The sequence below is a fragment of the Geotrypetes seraphini genome, chromosome 18 (genome assembly GCF_902459505.1).
Source record: "Geotrypetes seraphini chromosome 18, aGeoSer1.1, whole genome shotgun sequence".
Taxonomy (NCBI): Eukaryota; Metazoa; Chordata; class Amphibia; order Gymnophiona; family Dermophiidae; genus Geotrypetes; species Geotrypetes seraphini.
Genome location: NC_047101.1, coordinates 25,875,438 through 25,895,131, shown reverse-complemented (window position 1 = coordinate 25,895,131; position 19,694 = coordinate 25,875,438). Strand labels below are relative to the sequence as shown.

Sequence of the window (19,694 nt, the reverse complement as noted above, 5' to 3'; positions counted from 1 at the left end):
GGAAATTGAAGTCTCCCAATATAACTACATTGCCTGTCTTGCATACTTGTTTGATTTCCTCCATCATTTCTGAGTCAGTGACCTCCGCCTGTCCTGGGGGACGATAGTAAAGGCCAATTTTTGTATCTGCGCCATTGTGACCAGGAATTTTGATCCAGAGGGACTCCAGCTTCTCTTTCCTGTCTGTTGTAATCATTCCAACAGAATCTATTCCTTCCTTAACATATAGGGCAATACCTCCACCTTTCTGCCCTTCTCGATCCCTTCTATATAGTTTGTATCCCTGTAGTACTGTGTCCCATTTGTTTTCTTCATTCCACCATGTTTCTGTTATGCCAATGATATCCATGTTCTCATGTCTTGCTATCGTCTCTAGTTCTCCCATTTTGTTTCCTAGACTTCTAGCATTTGTATACATACATCTAAGTTCCCTTCGTGTTACCTTTTTGGACCTTCTACTCTTGGCTGTCCTTACAGTTTCATTTACGGTATCCTTTACTGCTCCTGTGTTATCTCCCATGTTTGCTGTGTGGTCATCCCCTCCTGTGTCTGAGTTGTCCCTTCCTGCTTGTTCTCCTTTGTTGGCTGTGAGGTCGACCTCTCTTGTGTATGAGTAGTAGTCCTTTGTTCCTACGTCGGGGCATCCTGTTGTCCGTGCCATCGACCTTACTCCTTGATACACTGTCCTCACTTGGATTCTGTGAATCTGTCCTTTCCTTGTATACCTCCTACTTCTCCCAATGCACCTTTAATGTATATGTTGTTGGGTCCTCTTCTACTACTATTCTGCTAGCAGTTGGCGTACCCCAGGGTTCTGTCTTAGGACCTCTTCTCTTCTCTCTACACCTCTTCCCTCGATGCCCTGATCTCCTTCTATGGCTTCCAGTATCGCCTATATGCTGATGACTCCAGATCTACTTCTCTACACCTGAAATTCCACCTAACGTCCAAGAAAAAGTCTCTGCCTGTTTGGCTGATATTGCTGCCTGGATGTCCTGCCGTCATCTGAAACGAAATATGACTGAGCTACTCCTTTTTCCTCCTAAACCCTCTGCTCCTCCTTTCTCCATCTTAGTAAATAATACTGTCATTGTTCCAGTCTCCTCTGCTCACAACCTTGGAGTGGTCTTTGATTCCGACCTCTCATTTTCTACGCACATCCAACAAGCTGCTAAGACCTGTCACTTCTATCTCTTAAATATCACCAAAATTCATCCCTTCCTCTCTGAGCACACTACCTGGACCTTTGTCCAAGCTCTCTGCAATCTACTTCTAACTGATCTCCCGCAGTGTCGCCTCTCCCCCTTGCAATCTGTGCAAAACTCTGCTGCACGATTTTATCTTCTACCAACCTCACTAAGCTCATGCCACTCCTCTCCTTAAGTCACTTCACTGACTCCCTATCCACCATTGCATACAGTTCAAGTTACTATTGCCTACCTACAAGTGTGCTCATTCTGCTACTCCTCAGTATCTCTCCTCTGTTCTCTCTCCTTTTACACCTTCCAGAGAATTCCGTTCTTTAGATAAGTCGCTCTTAGCTTTACCGTTCTCCACTGCCAATTCCAAACTTTGTTCCTTTCATCTAGCTGCCCGCTATGCCTGGAATAAATTACCTGAGTTTGTCCGTCAAGCCTCTTCCCTTGTTTAAAAGCAGAGTGAAAGCCCAACTTTTTGATATAGCCTTCAATCCTTAACCTTACTCCTCTGCTCTCCAACCCAGAAAGTTAATTAACTGTTTCCCTTAACTGTATCCATGACATCCTGTTTTTCCGTGTTGTCTGTTTAGATTGTTAGCTCTTTCAAGCAGGGACTGTTTTCTTCTTTGCGAGTCTGAACAGCGCTGTGTATATCTAGTAGCGCTATAGAAACAATTAATAGTAGTATTAGTGACGCCATTTTTAAATAAATTGCATTGGTTGATGGTTAAGAGAATAAATTTTTAAACGGTTACATTTGATATCTACAATGCTATATGGTATGGGGTCTGCTATTTCAATTCTATAGTGCTGAAAGGCATGCACAGCGCTGTACGTGTACATTTAATAAACAGTCCCTTTTCAGAAGAGCTTACAGTCTGTTTAGACAGACAAACAGGACATACCAGGGTTGGGGAGTTTCTTGCAGAGAGAATGACAAGATGGACATAGGTATTTTGCTAGAGATGGAGCACTGAAGGTTTATTAAGATATTTATCCTTTACAATAAGTAGAATTGCTTCTCATTTCCAGCATTCTTTGAAGCTCAGTTACTCAACAACTAAATATATTCTACAGCTAATTATCTATAGTAATAAAACGCTAAGCACGCATGCGCACTCATAATGCCGCGTTGCCTGATCTGTAGTTCCATGGCTGGCAGAGTGTGCATGCGTGCTTACCACGCGTCTCTGTCTCGCAGCGGGCTTGCCGGCTCCGGCCACACAAAGTTCATTTTTTTGTTCAAAGACCCCACCGCGGCTCCTCTATCGAACCTCACCAGAGTCAGAGAAGACTTCTGACTCTGACGGGGATCAAGAGAGGAGACGCAGCGTCTGCTTTGAACTAAAAAATGAACTTTGTCTGGCCGGACGGAGCTGGTAAGCCTGCTGCGAGACAGAGAGATGATCGCATCTGAATATTAACGGAGCGTGGGCGTAGGGTGCCTGGCTCCTCGGCTACTGCGTTCGGAACACGACGTTGAAAGTGGAAGATGGTGGTGGGTTGGCTTACCTCACGGCAGATGAGCAAGAACTGGCTCTAACAGGCTCACCCTCCCTCTTCCCTGCGCTCTGCTCCTCTTCCGCAGACGGCATGTGATAGGGGGATGACGCCTGCTTCGTGGCCTGGCACCGGACGGCGGACGTGCTCGGTGAGTTTGTCTTGTAGGGTACAGGGGAGCACGGAAGAGGTGCTGCTGCACAAGGAAATGGAGGGGGAGGGTATGCTGCTACTGTACAGGGAAATGCTGCTGGTGAGAAAAGGGGGCTGGGGCTGAAAGGGAAAAGATGGGAGAAGGGGGCTGGGGGGGGGGGGAGAAATGGATTTGGAGCTGGAGCTGGGGCTGAAAATAGGGGACATGTGAGGGAAGGAGGCTTTACTAGCACCCATTAATGTAACGGGCTTAAACACTAGTCTATATATATAAAATCTGATTTGTATGTGTGTATATATGTTCCAGCATAATTCTGAAACGCATGGACAGATTTCAACCAAACTGGGTATACATTTGACTTACTATCTGGGAAAAAATACTGTGGGGGTGGGAAGAAGGTGACTTGTAAAAATATTCAAAAAAGACAGATACTAGTGTCCAACCCCATAGTTTTCAGACTCGCTGAGATGAATGCTGACATTCCCAATACCATTTAAGTCCAAGTTCAGCCCCATACAGAAGGCCATTGGGATAAATAAAGGTATCCAGGTAATTCCAGGCAATCTGCTAGTAATTTATATAGCGCTGAAAGGCGTATGCAACTCTGTACTTGACATTTATAGATGGTCCCTGCCCAGAAGAGCTTACAAGCTAACTTGGACAGACAGACATGACATATAGGGTTGGGGATGCAAAATAGAGAATGACACGGGGAAAAAAATTTGTCCTCGCCCTGTCCCTGCGAGCTCGTCATTGCCCCATCCTTGCGAGCTCCGTCCCTGTCACTGCCCCGTCCCTGCAAAAAAATTTAAAAACAAATTTTAATTGATTATAAATTTCTTGAGAACTTTGGTGTATTTTTAAATATTATCTACCTAGAATCTGAACAGAGATTAGAACAGGCTATAAATGTTAGATAGAATAGAATAACTTGAAACTTGTCACCTCAAAGTTGATTAGATGTCTCTCAGTAGTGAGCAAACAAGAATACTCAAGTTCAAACCTTTTGAATTCATTTTCAGCTTGCTTTTTTTTTTCTCTTCCCCCTCCCCCCCCCCTTAGAAACCAGAAGTGAAGTCTGATCCGAATGCTGAACCCAAACCGGAATTGGGCCGTGTAATCCATCTGAGTAACTTGCCTCATTCGGGGTACTCGGACAGTGCTTTAATGAAAATGATTGAGCCCTTTGGGAAGATAAACACCTACATCTTGATGAGGATGAAGAGTCAGGTATTGTTGGATGTAGCTGCACAATAAGCCATGTTCAGCTTTTATTCTTTTTATATATTCTTTTTATTTGAGGGACAATGTTGTCTTCTGAACTATACACTGTACAGTTCTAAATTTTTGTATTCTCTATAGTCAATAGGTGTCCTTCATTGCAGCAAGACTGAATGAAGATGTGAAACAAAGCTGAAGATGTAGTTGAGCTACTATCTAGGAATCTTTCCCTTGTTTAAGAAAGTCTCCCCCCCCTCCCCAATCTTGCACCAGGGCTCATTCCAGAACCTGCATCATGGGCTTTAAATCTGGCCAAAATAGGTGCCCTTAGTGTTGCACTGTCTCTCTTCTCCATTCTAACCCCCAATTGAATGCTGGTTCTTTAGTATCTCTATTCCATTTAGGAGGCAGAAAGCCTAATTCAGCAATTGTACTAGCGTTTTTCCTTATGGAAGTTAACACTATCAATGAATACAGGCAATTTGTTTATATGTCATGTTCCAAGAAATTAGACAGCTACATGCAACTCCTTATCTCAGAACAAGCAGGCAGCCTATTCTCACATGTGGGTAACGTCATCCATGGAGCCCGGATGTGGACAGCCTTGTAGAAAACTCTGAAGTTTCTAGTCTTCCGCATCATGCATGCGCGAGTGCTTTCCCGCCCAACACAGGGCGCGTCTCCTCAGTTATCAGTTTTCTGCCGAGCTGAGAAGTCCGTCTTTGACGCTCTGCGCTAAACTTAGTTCGCTTTGCCTTCTCTTTACCACGGTTTGTGTTTTAATTTCTTTATTACTGGATCTCTGTGCTTTTTCTTTTCATTTCTGTAAAAAAAAAAAAAAAAAAAAAATTTTTTTTTAAGTTTTATTTTTTTGTCAACTGACTACCACACGCCCGTATCCTGCAGGCTTCCCTTCTATGTCCCTGCCAGTCACAGGCTTCAAGAAGTGTAGCCAGTGCCAGCGTGCGATCTCCCTCACTGACCCACACCGCTGGTGTCTTCAGTGCCTCGGGCCTGACCATTGCCCGGAGTCATTGTCCCCTCTACTGAAAAAGGCCGACCTTGATCCCACCATTCCATCTAACTACCGTCCTATAGCAAATATCCCTCTCCTAACCAAGCTATTAGAATCCATCATATCCACCCAACTCTCATCCTACCTAGAACGTTTCTCTATCCTCCTACCCCACCAATTCGGCTTCAGACCCAACTTCAGCACCGAATCCCTCCTGGCCTCACTAATCTCTAAGGTACAACAACTCCATTCTCACAACAAATTTGCTGTTCTTCTTCAATTCGACCTCTCCGCAGCCTTCGACGTCGTTCACCACGACATCCTAATCTTCCAACTCTCCGAAATAGGCATTAGCTCCACAGTCCTTGATTGGTTCTCGAAATTCCTACGCTTCCGCTCCTACACCGTTAACACAAACGGTTTCTCATCCCCCGCCTGGAAGCCGAAATGTGGAGTCCCGCAAGGCTCACCCCTCTCCCCTATCCTTTTCAACATCTACATGTCCTCTCTGAAACTCCTTCATCTATCCCCCCTAGAAACTCTCTACTCCTATGCGGACGACATCCTCATCCTCCTCGAAACTGACGCGAACCTCTCGAACCTCGCCGAGAACATCTCCACATGTATTACGAACCTCCAATCCTGGGCCCAATCTGTACAAATGAAACTGAATGAGTCCAAAACCAAACTACTCTGGCTCGGCCCAATTTCAGATCATTTACCCACCTCCATCCCTCTACCTTCCGGCCCCACTCTTCAGCTTGAGTTTTCAAGCAAAGTCCTAGGCATCATCTTAGACTCCTCTCTCTCCTTCAACGATCACCTCAACTCCCTGGTAAAAAAATGCTTCTTCAGCCTCCATATGTTGAGGAAAGTTAAGATCTTGCTTTCATCATTCTCATTTCGCCATCCTCGTTCAATCCACCATCCTCTCTAGACTAGACTACTGCAACTCCATCTATATAAGCCTAACTAAGAAAAACCTCCTTAGACTTCAGCTAATTCAGAACGCCGCGGCCAAGCTTATTTTCGCAAAAGGCAAGTTCGATCACGTTTCCCCTCTCCTCTCCAAGCTCCACTGGCTCCCAGTATACTCCAGAGTCCTCTATAAATGTGCCTGCTTAGCCTTCAAGATTCTACATGGCGTCCTTCCTCCCGTTATCCCACTCTTCTGGAATTCCTCAAACCCGCTCTCTTCTAGACCCTCCCAAAAACTGAAACTATCTTTCCCATCTATAAAAGGTATATCCCGCGCAGGAAAACTCGGAACATCCCTCCCCTTTAGAACTACGGAACTCTGGAACAACCTCTCATCCCCGCTCAGAAATTCTAGCTCCTTCCAATCCTTCCGTAAACGCTTGAAAACTTGGCTCTTCTCAAAAATCTAATCACCTCCCGTTCTCTAGTTCCCTGCCCCTCTCTATCTTCTCAGTCCCTCTCCTATACCCTTTCTTTGTAGTTCCTTTCCTCTCAACCTCTGTAAACCGTGCCGAGCTCTGCGCACGCGGAGATGGTGCGGTATACAAACCTAAGGTTTAGTTTAGTTTAGTTTAGTCATGCGTTCGCTGTGCTACTCTTCAGCCTCGAGCCCTCAGACATCAAGTTCAAGTGGAGAAGATTTTCAGGATGGACTCTTCTGCTACACCCTCGACCTCCGACTTGGTTAACCCTTCTGCAGGGTGTCCTCCTGCCTCCACAATTCCGACCTCAAGTCTCACCCTCGCTTGGATTGTCCTTAGCTTTGAGTAAATCTGCCAAATCTTCTCCTGAGCTTCCCTCAGGTGAGATACCTAAGCAGACGATTCCGGCGGTGGTCCTCAAGCTGTCCAAGCACTCCAAGCCAAAACATGCTTCCTCTGCCACCCTGGAGCTTTTAGCCTGAGCAAGTGGTCCAGTTTCAGACTCGGATCCACAATTGCAGGGTACTATCCAGACCATTTTAGAGTGGGAATTTTGTTAAGTTACTGAACAAATACAGTCCTTCCTTGACTCTGCTTCCTGCAGTCCAGCCTGGGCACTCAGCAGTCTCACAAGAGGTCTTGCCTGTGCAACGAGCTGAATCTACACACTCTATGCACGGAGTCGTCTGGAATCTACACACTATGCAAGGAGTCGAGTCTTTGCGAGTGTCTTGACTGGAATCCTCACACTCCTTACAAGGAGCGAGTCTTTTGGAGTGCTTTGAGATTCCTTGATCCAAACCACTGAGTCTATGCGGTTTCGATCTACAGCTTCCAGCCCTATACCCTCACCAAAGGCATTGCCCGTTTCAAGGCACAGAGCGCTGGTCTATGACTGGAAGGCCTTCGCATGAGCGGACTGCTGGGCACGATGGACCACTGGTCTGACCCAGCAGCGGCAATTCTTATATTCTTATGACCTCGCGACCACCTTCCAGGCAGCACTCTCGTCGCTGGTAGAGGCCCTCATCCAGGCATTCATCAAGTCGCAGGTCCTCTTCCAGAGAGAAGCCTTCCTTGTCTAGGCCTTCCAGCTCTTCGAGGCCTCCAACCCCTCGATTGAGGACACTAATTGAAGAACCTGAGGCCTCAGCTGATTCCAATGCCTCATCCCAGTCTGTCTGATCACTGGGATACCAATACTCTAAAGAGGTTTTCTACTTGAGGTGCCTCGAGGTCTTCCTCTTGAGGCCATGCTTTGGTGGATCAACTCTTTTCCTCTTTCCTCCAGCAAATGGCTGAGGATCTGGATCTTAAATTGGACGCTGGTTCTAAGTACTCCAAGGAGTATTTAGAGGAAATGAATATGCCTCGGCCTCCTGCAGAGTCTCACAAGCTTCCTCTAAACAAACTTCTGTCTCAAACTTTCGAATGAAACCTCGAGACTCCTTATGCTATTCCTGCTGTTCCAGGTAAGTTGGAATCGAGGTATAGAACTCTCCATTGCAAGGGCTTTGAGTATTCATAACTATCTCACCAATCCCTTCTTGTGGAATCTTCATTGAAGAGGACCCATCCTTCCAGGGTCTATGTCACCATACCTCCTGGAAGAGAGGGTAGGACCATGGACAAGTTTGACCGTCGCCTTTATCAAAATTCGATGATGGCTTCCAGGGTCCTAAATTATAATTTTATTTTCACTACTTATTTCAAGTACTTGATTGATATCCTTCCTGATTTTTCTGTAGATCTTGGTCAACATAGACATTTGGAGTTTCAGCAAGTCACTCCTACCTTGGTCACAACTCAGGTTGCATCTCTTCAGTCATCTTATGATGCCTTTGAACTTTCCTCCAGTGTCGCTGCATTCTCGGTAGCGATGCGCCGCCTGGCCTGGCTTCGCACCATCAACATGGATCCCAATCTTCAGGACCGTCTGGCTAACATCCCTAGTGAGGGCAATGACCTCTTTGATGAATCCATAGAGCCTGCCACCAAGAAATAGTCTGAACATGAAAAATCTTTTGCTTATATCGTCAGACCAAAGCCTAAGCCAGCTCCTGCAAAACTTTCTCGGCCTCTTCCATCCTAAGGCGTTATCCTGCAAGGGGCAGTTCCTTACATTCGAGCACCTTCCAAGAAACAACAGCAGCAGAAGCAACAAAAACCTCAACCTTCTGCTGCACCTAAGACTGCTCAGCCTTTTTGACTGTCTCGCACAGAGCATAACCTCCATCGTTCTCCCCATAGGAGGTCATCTCCATCATTTTTACCATCGATGGAAGGATACTCTCTTCATTTCACTCAAATTCCACCAGAGCTTCCTCTAAGAGAGTATTCTTCCAATCCATCCCAGACTGCCCTTCTTCTTTAGGAAGCTTAAGCTCTCCATCCCCGTGCCATTGAGGAAGTTCCCCTGGAACAGCAGAGCAGGGGGCTTACTCCCGTTACTTCCTAGTTCCAAAGAAGATGGGTGATCTGCGGCCTATTATGGATCTCAGGGCTCTCAACAAGTTTTTAGTCAAAGAAAAATTTTGCATGTTGTCCCTGGCATCCCTTTATCCCCTTCTAGATCAGAACGATTGGTTATTTTCTCTAGATTTCAAGGAGGCTTACACTCACATTCCCATTCATTCAGCCTCCCATCAGTACCTCAGATTTCGGGTGGGGAATCTGCATTTTCAATGCAGAGTGCTACCCTTCGGCCTAGCATCATCTCCCAGAATGTTCACCGAGTGCCTAGTAGTGGTAGCAGCAGCTCTATGGAACCATGCTCTTCAGGTGTTTCCCTATCTAGACAATTGGCTCATCAAAGAATCAACATCTCAGGGGGTTATTGTAGCAATTCAATGGACTACGTGGTTCCTACAAAGCTTGGGATTCGAAATCAACTTTCCCAAATCCCAACTTCAACCCTCTCAGAATCTACAGTTCATCGGGGCTGTTCTGGACACTATCCAACTCAGAGCATTCCTTCCTCAACAACATCTGGATGCTCTTCTTCAGCTCTATCAAAGTGTCTTCCCACTCTTCTCTCTCAGTGAGACACATGATGGTACTACTCGGTCACATGGCCTCAACCGTTCATGTGACTCCTTTTGCCAGACTTCACCTCAGAATTCCTCAGTGGACCCTGGCATATCAGTGTACGTAGGCTTTGTGAACCACTTTCTTGACATATCACAGTCACTCCTTCGTTGAGACAGTCTCTCCACTGGTGTATGCTCTCTCCAATCTCTCCAGAGGTTTATTGTTTCATACGCCCCCTCATCAGAAGGTCCTCACGACAGATTGCTCGACCTACACATGGGGGGCTCACCTTAACAGTCCACGGATCGTCAGTGTCATATCAATCTGTTGGAACTCAGAGCGATCTTCAGTGCTCTCAAAGCTTTTCAACACCTTCACGACCAGGTAGTCCTCATTCGGACGGACAACCAAGTTGCTATGTACTATGTCAACAAACAGGGAGAAACAGGATCTCTCCCTCTTTGCCAAGAAACTCTGAAGGTTTGGGACTGGGCAATCCTTCACAACACCTTCCTCAAAGCTTTCTACATTCAAGGAGAAAACAACTACCTGGCGGACAAGTTGAGTAGTCTTCTGCAACCTCACGAATGGACACTCAATTCCTCGCCACTTCATCATATTTTTTCTCAGTGGGGAACTCCTCAGATTGATCTCTTTGCATCTCCCCACAAACTGCCTCAGTTCTGCTCCAGGATATACTCTGCTCACTGCCTCGAGGCAGATGCATTTTTGTTGGAATGGGCGAACCTCTTCCTCTATGCGTTCCCTCCATTCCCTCATTCTCAAGACTCTTGTCAAGCTCAAGAACGATCATGCCACCATGATTCTGATAGCTCCTCGATAACCCAGGCAACCTTGATACTCCCTTCTACTTCAACTCAGCAGCAGGGAGCCATACCTTCTAGTTTTTCCATCTCTGCTGAAGTAGAGTCAGAGATTTCTACTTCAACCCAATCTTCAGTCTCTCCACCTGACAGCTTGGTACCTCTCAACATAACTCCTCTTCAGTTTTCTCAACCTTTTTGATGCTTCCAGAAAGCCTGCCACTCGACAATGCTACCACCAAAAATGGACTAGATATTTTATGTGGCGCATCTCTCACAACAAGGAACCTTGACATGCCTCCTTGTCTTCCATCTTGGATTATCTTTTGTACTTATCTACCTCTGGCCTCAAGTCTACATCTATTCGAGTCCATCTCGGTGCAATTGCTGCTTTCCATCAGCCTATTGAAGGGAAACCCCTCTCTGCTCATCCTGTGGTTTCCAAATTTATGAAAGGACTTTTCAATGTCAAACTTCCTCTCAACTGTCCCCAGTGGTTTGGGATCTCAATGTTGTTCTTGCTCAATTGATGAAGCCTCCATTTGAACCAATGTCTACGGCTCATCTCAAATACCTAACTTGGAAAGTGGTGTTTCTCATTGCTCTCACATCTGCTCGAAGAGTCAGTGAGCTGCAAGCTTAAGTTGCTGATCCACCTTTCACAGTTTTCCATCATGACAAGGTGGTCCTCTGACCTAAAGTGGTTTCAGAATTTCTTCTCAATCAATCCATTGTACTTCCAGTGTTTTTTCCAAAGCCTCATTCTCATTCTGGAGAATCAGCTCTTCATACTCTAGACTATTTAGAACGCATCAAACCACACAGATCTGCTCCTCAACCATTTGTCTCCTTCGATCCAAACAAGTTGGGACATCCAATTTCTAAGCGTACCATATCGAATTGGATGGCTGCTTGTATCTCTTTCTGCTATGTCCAGGCTGGACTGCATCTACAGAGTCGAGTCACAGCCCACAAAGTCAGAGCCATGGCGGCTTTAATAGCTTTCCTCAGATCCACTCCTATTGTGGAAATTTGCAAAGCTGCCACCTGGTCCTCGGTTCATACTTTTACCTCTCATTATTGTCTGGATGTTTTCTCCAGACAGGATGGCCATTTTGGCCAGAGAGTATTATAAAGTTTATTCTCCTAAAGATGCCATCACTCCCACCATCCCATTTTGGTTAGCTTGGAGATCACCCACATGTGAAAATAGGCTGCCTGCTTGTCCTGGGTTAAAGCACAGTTACTTACCATAACAGGTGTTATCCAGGGACAGCAGACAGCTATTCTCACAACCCACCCACCTCCCGTGGTAGGCTTCTCTGCTAGCTATCTGAACTGAGGAGACGTGCCCTGTGCTGGGCAGGAAGGCAGTCGCGCATGCGTGGTGCGGCAGATTCGAAACTTCTGAGTTTTCTACAAGCAAGTCTGCTTGCGAGGCTGTCTGCATCCGGGCTCCATGGATGACGTCACCCACATGTGAGAATAGCTGCTTGCTGTCCCTGGATAACACCTGTTAAGGTAAGTAACTGTGCTTTGTGACCCTGGGCAAGTCACTTAATCCCCCATTGCCCCAGGTTCTTTGGGTAGTGTGAGCCCACCAGGACAGATAGGGGAAAATGCTTGAATACCTGAATGTAAACAAACAAAAAGTCCAACTTAACTGGTTCAATCTTCCATCTTAAGCATGCTCGATTATTGCAATATCATTTAACATAGTAACATAGTAAATGACGGCAGATAAAGACCCGAATGGTCCATCCAGTCTGCCCAACCTGATTCAATTAAAATTTTTTTTTTTCTTCTTAGCTATTTCTGGGCAAGAATCCAAAGCTTTACCCGGTACTATGCTTGGGTTCCACCTGCCGAAATCTCTGTTAAGACTTACTCCAGCCCATCTACACCCTCCCAGCCATTGAAGCCCTCCCCTGCCCATCCTCTACCAAACGGCCATACACAGACACAGACTGTCTGTGATCCTTCAAAAAAAAAAACATTCTAAGACTCAGAGTCATTCAAAATACAGCAGTTCGACTGATATTTGGGCTGAAGAAATGAGATCACATAAGCCCCTATTATCAAAAACTCCACTGGCTGCCCCTGGAGGCGCGAATTCTGTTTAAGTTCTCTTGTCTGTGTTATAAATCAATATTTGGTCTGGCCCCCACTTACCTAGTTTCCCAATTTAATCTGGCAAGTTCTATTAGGCCCACACGAAGAACACATCTGTTCACCTACCCAACAATAAAGGCCTGCCACTACAAAAGATTCCTGGCCAGAACCCTCGCCTTCCAGGCAGGCAAATGGAATGTTATCACGCACTCCTCAACCTACCTCAATTTTAGAAAATTGATAAAAACAAGTTTGTTCATTCGATTTGTAAACTAAGAATTTTATAGCACTGCAAATTCAACCATTAACCTTATGAACTATATAGCTTTCTACTTCTTCCATTATATAAGATTGTATAGATGCCTTTGAATTGTTGACCTCTTCGCTGATTGTCCAGCGCTTCTTGTTGTAAACCGCCTCTAACTTCATGGCTTTGGCAGTATATAAAAATAAAATTATTATTATTATATCGAAACGAAGAACAAAAAAAGCAGAGACTGCAGTGATGATGTACAGGACGCCAAGACTTTATTAGGCAATCATAAGACACACAAAACAGTTTGTATCCAAAAGGACTGATAAGACCGCGCAGAGTTACACTCGGTATTGTTTTCAGTGTTTAATCCAAGTGCTGTAATATCAGGACGTTCAGGGACCCCTGAGGAAGGAGTGTTATCCCAGGACAAGCAGGCATGATATTCTCACATGTGGGTGACGTCATCTACGGAGCCCCAGCGCGGACAGCTTTTCAAGCAAACTTGATTGAAGTTTCAAGTTTGCACACTGCACCACGTATGTGCTAGCCTTCCTGCCCACTAGAGGGCGCATCCCCACCTCGTGGTCCTCAGTTCCATATCCAGCAAAGAAGCCATCCCCGGGGAGGAGGGCGGGTTGTGAGAATATATGCCTGCTGTCCCTGGATAACACCTGTTACGGTAAGTAACTGTGCTTTATCCCAGGACAAGCAGGCATGATATTCTCACATGTGGGTGACGTCATCTACGGAGCCCCAGCGCGGACAGCTTTTCAAGCAAACTTGATTGAAGTTTCAAGTTTGCACACTGCACCACGCATGTGCTAGCCTTCCTGCCCACTAGAGGGCGCATCCCCACCTCGTGGTCCTCAGTTCAATTTCATCCGCGGAGCCAGAAGCCCTGTGGAAAATTGTGCTCTTCAAATTGCCTTCTGTCGCCGCGGCTGTGTCCTGTTTTCGACGCGGTCGCTGCGTTTTTCCTTGTTCTTTTGTTTTGTTCTTTCAGTTATCGTCGGGGGGGAAAAAAAAAAAGTTTATTTTTCTCCGTCGCTCCGGGGGCTCCCGGTAGCCGCGATCGTGGGACCTCGTCTGTTCCCGGCCGCTTTTTGGGCCCATGTCCCGGCCTGTGACGGGATTTAAAAAGTGCAGTCGGTGCGACCGACTCTTGTCTATTACAGATCCTCACCGGTGCTGTTTGCGGTGCTTGGGCCCTCAGCACCCGACAGACTCTTGTGCCCGGTGTGCCACCTTTCAGAAACGGGCTCTCAAACGCCGCAGGGCCCGCATGGCGGAACTTTTCGCCGTTGATTCCCCGGCCGGGAAGGCCTCGAGTTCGGCCTCGGCTTCGACCCCGGCCTTGACCTCGGCCTCGGGCCCCTCGACTTCACCTCGACCTTTGGTCCCATCGAAGCCTGTTGCCTCGTCCAAGCCGGCCTCGGGTAAGTCTTCACTTCCCTCCTCAGCTCCGGGATCGACCAAGAAGCCATCCTCGGGCTCCTCGACGGCGGGAGGGTCTGCCTCCGCCCAGCCCAAGGTGTCCAAATCGATTGCCCCGAGGGAATACTCGAGACCGAGGTCGCCCTCTGAGGAGCATCGACCGGTCTCGGTGCTACCGCCTGGGATGACGATCCCGGCTTTCCAGGACTTGCTCCGGGCTTTGATCACCTCGGAGCTGTCCGGGGCCATTGAGCACCTGCAGCAGGCTTCTTCAAAACATGGACCGTGTTGGGTCTGGTCTTATCAGTCTTTTTGGATACAATCTGTTTTATGTGTTTTATGATTGATTAATAAAGTCTTGGCATCCTGCACATCATCACTGCAGTCTCTGCTTTTTTGTTCTTCGTACCCGAATATAAACCACTTAAGTTATAAATAAATAAATAGGTGTGGTGAGATTATCTAATTCATCTGAGCAAAAGACTATTAAGCAAAAATCTTTAAGCCCTTTACATTAACGGGTGCTAGAATAGATGTGTGTGTCTATCTTCCTTTCTTTCTTTCTCTCCTTGGCTGCTTTCTGTCTCTCTGTCTCTCTCTTTCCTCGGCTGTCCACCACCACCCCTTGCCTACTCCCCCTGTCCAGCTTCCGCAAGCCTGGGCAGCCTCTTGGCTTTTGCTAGACTGGCCCACCTCGCATTATCGAAGTGGGCCCGCCTAGCAAATGCCCCGCGCCTGTTGCGTTTGCTGGTCCTGGGGTGAGAAGAGGCGTCCCGGCAGCGCAGGAGTCAAATCGCACGTGTCACAGGCTGCCCCACACGCCTGAAATCAAATTCGGCACAGAGGCACACATCCCGCTGTCAGGGAACACGGAGTTGTAAGTGCACTTGCGTGCTTAGGTTTTTATTATAGTGGGTGATGTCATCCATGTAGCCCCAGCAAGGACAGGTTCTCAGACCCTTAAACTCTGCCTCAAGTTAAAATCATGCAACTGCATCCTGGACCCATTTCCCTCCTACCTATTTGAGAAAATCCCTGCATAGGCCATCACATCTCTTACCAAACTCATAAATTCTGCCCTATTATCAGGCCTATTCTCCACTGAAATGGGACACATCGCATTGACCCCTTTACTGAAAAAAGCTGACCTAGATTCCTCCATACCATCCAACTACCGTCCAATAGCAAATATTCCTCTCCTCACCAAACTGCTCGAGTCTATCATATCTACTCAGCTCTCTTCCTACTTAGAACGATTCTCCATCCTCTTACCTTACCAATATGGCTTCAGACCCAACTTCTGCACTGAATCCCTATTGGCCTCTCTAATCTCTAAGGTTCAGCAACTGCATTCTCGTAACAAGTTTGCTGTCCTTCTACAATTCGACCTCTCCGCAGCTTTTGACGTTGTCCACCACGACATTCTAATTTTCCAACTCTCCGAGATAGGCATTAGCTCCATAGTTCTTGATTGGTTCTCCAAATTCTTGCGCTCCCGTTCTTACATGGTTAACATGAGCGGCACCTCATCCTCCCCCTGGACCCCGACTTGTGGTGTCCCACAAGGCTCACCCCTCTCCCCAATCCTCTTTAACATTTACATGTCCTCCCTGAAACTACTCCAACTATCCCCCCTTGAAACTCTTTACACTTACGCTGATGACATCCTCGTCCTCCTTGAGACCGACTCGAACCTCACTAACCTCTCCACGAACATATCCTCATGCATAAAGAACCTCCAATCCTGGGCATTCACAATGCATATGAAACTAAACGAGTCCAAAACAAAACTCCTTTGGCTCGGCCAAAAAAATTAGACCATCTACCTTCCTCCATCCCATTGTCCACCGGCCCCCCATTACAGCTCGAGTTCTCAAGCAAAGTTCTGGGTGTCACCTTAGACTCTTCTCTATCCTTCAACGAACATCTCCAATCCCTGGTGAAGAAATGCTTCTTCAGCCTTCACATGCTAAGGAAAGTCGGACCCTATTTTCACCAAAAACACTTTGCAATCCTAGTACAATCCATCATCCTCTCCAGATTGGATTATTGCAATTCTATCTACCTCAGCCTAACCAAGAAAAGCCTCCACAGACTTCAGCGGATTCAGAATGCCGCAGCTAAGCTTGTTTTTGCGAAAAGCAAATTTGATCACGTCTCACCACTCCTGTCTAAGCTCCATTGGCTCCCAGTAATCCCCAGGATCCACTTCAAATGTGCGTGTCTGGCCTACAAGATCTACATGGCATCCTTCCTGCCGTTATCCCTCTATCCTGGAACTCCCCAACCCCTACTTCCTCCAGATCCTCCCAAATTTTTAAACTATCCTTCCCTTCCATAAAAGGTATTTCCCATGTAGGCAAACTTGGGACATCCCTCCCCTTTAGAATCACTGAGATCTGGAATAACCTCACCTCCCCTCTCCGAACCTCAAGCTCCCTCCAACTCTTCCGCAAACACCTAAAAACCTGGCTATTCTCAAAACTGTAACACTTCCCCCCTCTTAGGCCTCTCACCTTCCCCCTTTACACCTAACTCTTTAATCTCTCCACTGTAGTTCCTCTCTCATCTTTCTTCCTGTAAACCGTGCCGAGCTCCGCATTCGTGGAGATGGTGCGGTATATAAACCCAAGGTTTAGTTTAGTTTAGTTTGCCTGCACCGCACATGCATGAGTGCCTCTCCACCCAATGTAGGCTCGAGGTTATCAGCGGAGCTAAGAAGTCGTTTCTCTGAACGTTGTTAAGTTGCCATTACCTTCCTGCTCACGCATTTGTCTTTTAAATATTTTCTTTTCTCTATTTCCTCTTTTTTTTTTTTTTTTTAAAAAAAGTCTTTTTTTTTCTTCTTTTCTTTCATTTCCTCGCGGCTTCAAAAAGTGTTACAGGTGCCAAAGGCCAATTTCTATCATGACCGACATAGTTGGTGCTTGAAATGTCTTGGGCTTGAACACCTGGTAGAATCTTGCGCTCGCTGTTCTATCCTGCAGAAGCGTTCCATCAAGAGCCACAAACTTCAACAGAAGTTGTTCGGGACAAGCATGGACATTGACAAGACATTGCAACCTTCGTTGAAGACTTCAACATTGATATCGAAGCCAGCTAAGAAGCCACCAGCTTCTCAACTGGCGTCGCAGGTCAATATTGCTCTGCCCGAAGGGTTACAAAATAGAATTGGTCTGCAGAGGAAAAAAACGAGGAGGAGGTCTAGCCATCATACTCAAAAACAACATCAACATAAAGTCCCTAGACAAACACTCCACTCCCCATCTAGATCTCCTAGCCTGCCAATTATCCGACGATACACTCATAGGAACTCTAACCTGCATTCTTTGTTACACAACACCAGGAAAATGGAATGCTAACAAACAAGCTCTTGAAGAATTCATTTATCAGAACTCCCTAACATCACCTCATAACCTACTCCTTGGAGACATAAACCTCCACCTAGAAGACCACACCTCCAAACAAGTAGAAAATGTACTCTCATATCTCAAAAGCACTGAACTACCAGATCCTCAACCCCCAACCCACACATGAAAAAGGCCACCAACTAGATGTCGCTGCATACATGTCCCAACACACTCTCAATCCCGAAATCCACATCTCAAATGGGGCCTGGCACCCCTCCCTCTGGTCAGATCACTACAAATACACCTTTAACATCAATTGGGCTCAACGCAATAACAAGCAACCCCCTCCCAAAACCTCCTTCAAAACAGGCCAAAAAATCGAACCCTCCACATTCTGGGACAAAGCAGACCCCGCAATCACCAATATAGCCCCAACGAATTCATATCACAATGGCGTACTGTAAGCGAATCCATCCTGAATGAGCAAGCTCCTGAAAAATAAAAATTCAGAATCTGCAGACCGTCAGACAAATGGCTCGATACTGAACTTCTCCAACTAAAAAAGCTCTGCAGACAACTAGAAAGAGAAAAAAAAAAAAGCCTAGAACACACAAAAACAGCATGGAGAACTCAAATCAACCAATACAAAAACAAGGAAAAACGGAAAGCCTACTACTCCAAAATGATAGGCATGGAAACCCTAGACACAAAAAAGCTATTCAATCTAGTAAAGAATCTCACCGACACCAAACCTCACCTAGTTACACAAGGAAACCACCCACCGACAGCTATGCAACTAGCAGACCATTTCAAAAATAAGATCACCAAGATCAGAACCGCATTCAACAATACTCACACCCACCTTGACAAGATAACAACAAACCCTTCAACAGGAGATGCTATCGCAGCAGACAGAAGCTGGACAGTCTTCCCTATATTACATTGGTTGGATATGAATCGACTCTACAAAAAATACAGCCAAGCTTCTTACGACCTAAATAACTGCCCCACATACCTGTTATCAAACTCCTCCACCACATTCAGAGCCAACCTCATGCTATGGATTCAAACCACATTAACAGAAGGTCAATTCCCTCAAGACCTTGGAGAGATCATAATCACCCCAATCATGAAAGACCACAAAAGCCCAATAGATAACCCCTCCAACTACAGACCAATCGCTTCAATACCAATATACATTTAAATAATAGAAGGTCTAGTTGCACAATACCTCACCAACTACCTGGAATACCATAACCTACTTCACCCCTCACAATCAGGATTTCGAACCAACCACAGCACAGAAACACTACTTGTAACACTACTAGACACAGCTCGACAGCAAATTGGCAAAGGCAAAAAGATGATGCTAATCCAACTTGACCTCTCCGCAGCATTTGACCTGGTCGACCACTCCATACTGCTACAGATACTTGACACCATTGGGATCTCAGGCAAGGTCTACAATTGGTTCCAAGGATTCCTCAAATCAAGAATCTACAGGGTAAAGTCCAATAATATCAATTCAGAACCATGGTCCAACCCATGCGGAGTTCCACAAGGATCACCTCTATCACCTACGCTCTTCAACCTCTTTATTTCCTCCCTTGGAGCCACTTTAGATAACTTAAATGTTACATCCTTCAGCTACGCAGACGACATCACCATACTCCTCCCCTTCGACCCATCAGAGCCCACAACTACAGCAAAACTGAAAATAACCCTAGATGCAGTGGAAAAATGGATGGTAGACCACAAACTGAAACTAAACTCAAAACAAAATTCCTTCTGCTCGAAAAGGCCAAAACTTCCACCATTACAGAACTGAAAATTAAAAACATCAAATACCCAATACAGCCCGAACTCAAACTCCTAGGAGTAATGATAGACAGATGCTTCACAATGCAGTCCCAAATCAATAAAACATCCCAGAAAGCTTTTTTAATTATGAGAAATCTACGTAAAATAAGAAAATTCTTCGACCCAGCACAATTCAGGCTAATTGTCCAATCCCTAGTCTTAGGTCTACTGGACTATTGCAATTCCCTCTATCTACCTTGTCCTGCCAACATGATAAAACAACTTCAGACTATACAAAACACTGCCCTCAGACTGATCTACTCCCTGAGAAAATATGATCATATTACAACTGCCTTCTTAGACTCTCACTGGCTACCTATGCAAGCACAAATTCAATTA

General features: G+C 46.0%; 1 protein-coding gene across 4 annotated transcripts in view; it reads left to right on the top strand.

Moving 5' to 3' along the window:
• Window positions 1-19,694, top strand: part of MATR3 (matrin 3) — a 260,631-nt gene that overhangs the window by 152,310 nt on the left and 88,627 nt on the right. For all 4 annotated transcript variants that reach the window (XM_033926968.1, XM_033926969.1, XM_033926970.1 and 1 more), the window contains exon 10: window positions 3,916-4,083. In XM_033926968.1, coding sequence (XP_033782859.1) covers window positions 3,916-4,083 — 168 coding nt within the window. The remainder of the gene's footprint in view (window positions 1-3,915; window positions 4,084-19,694) is intronic.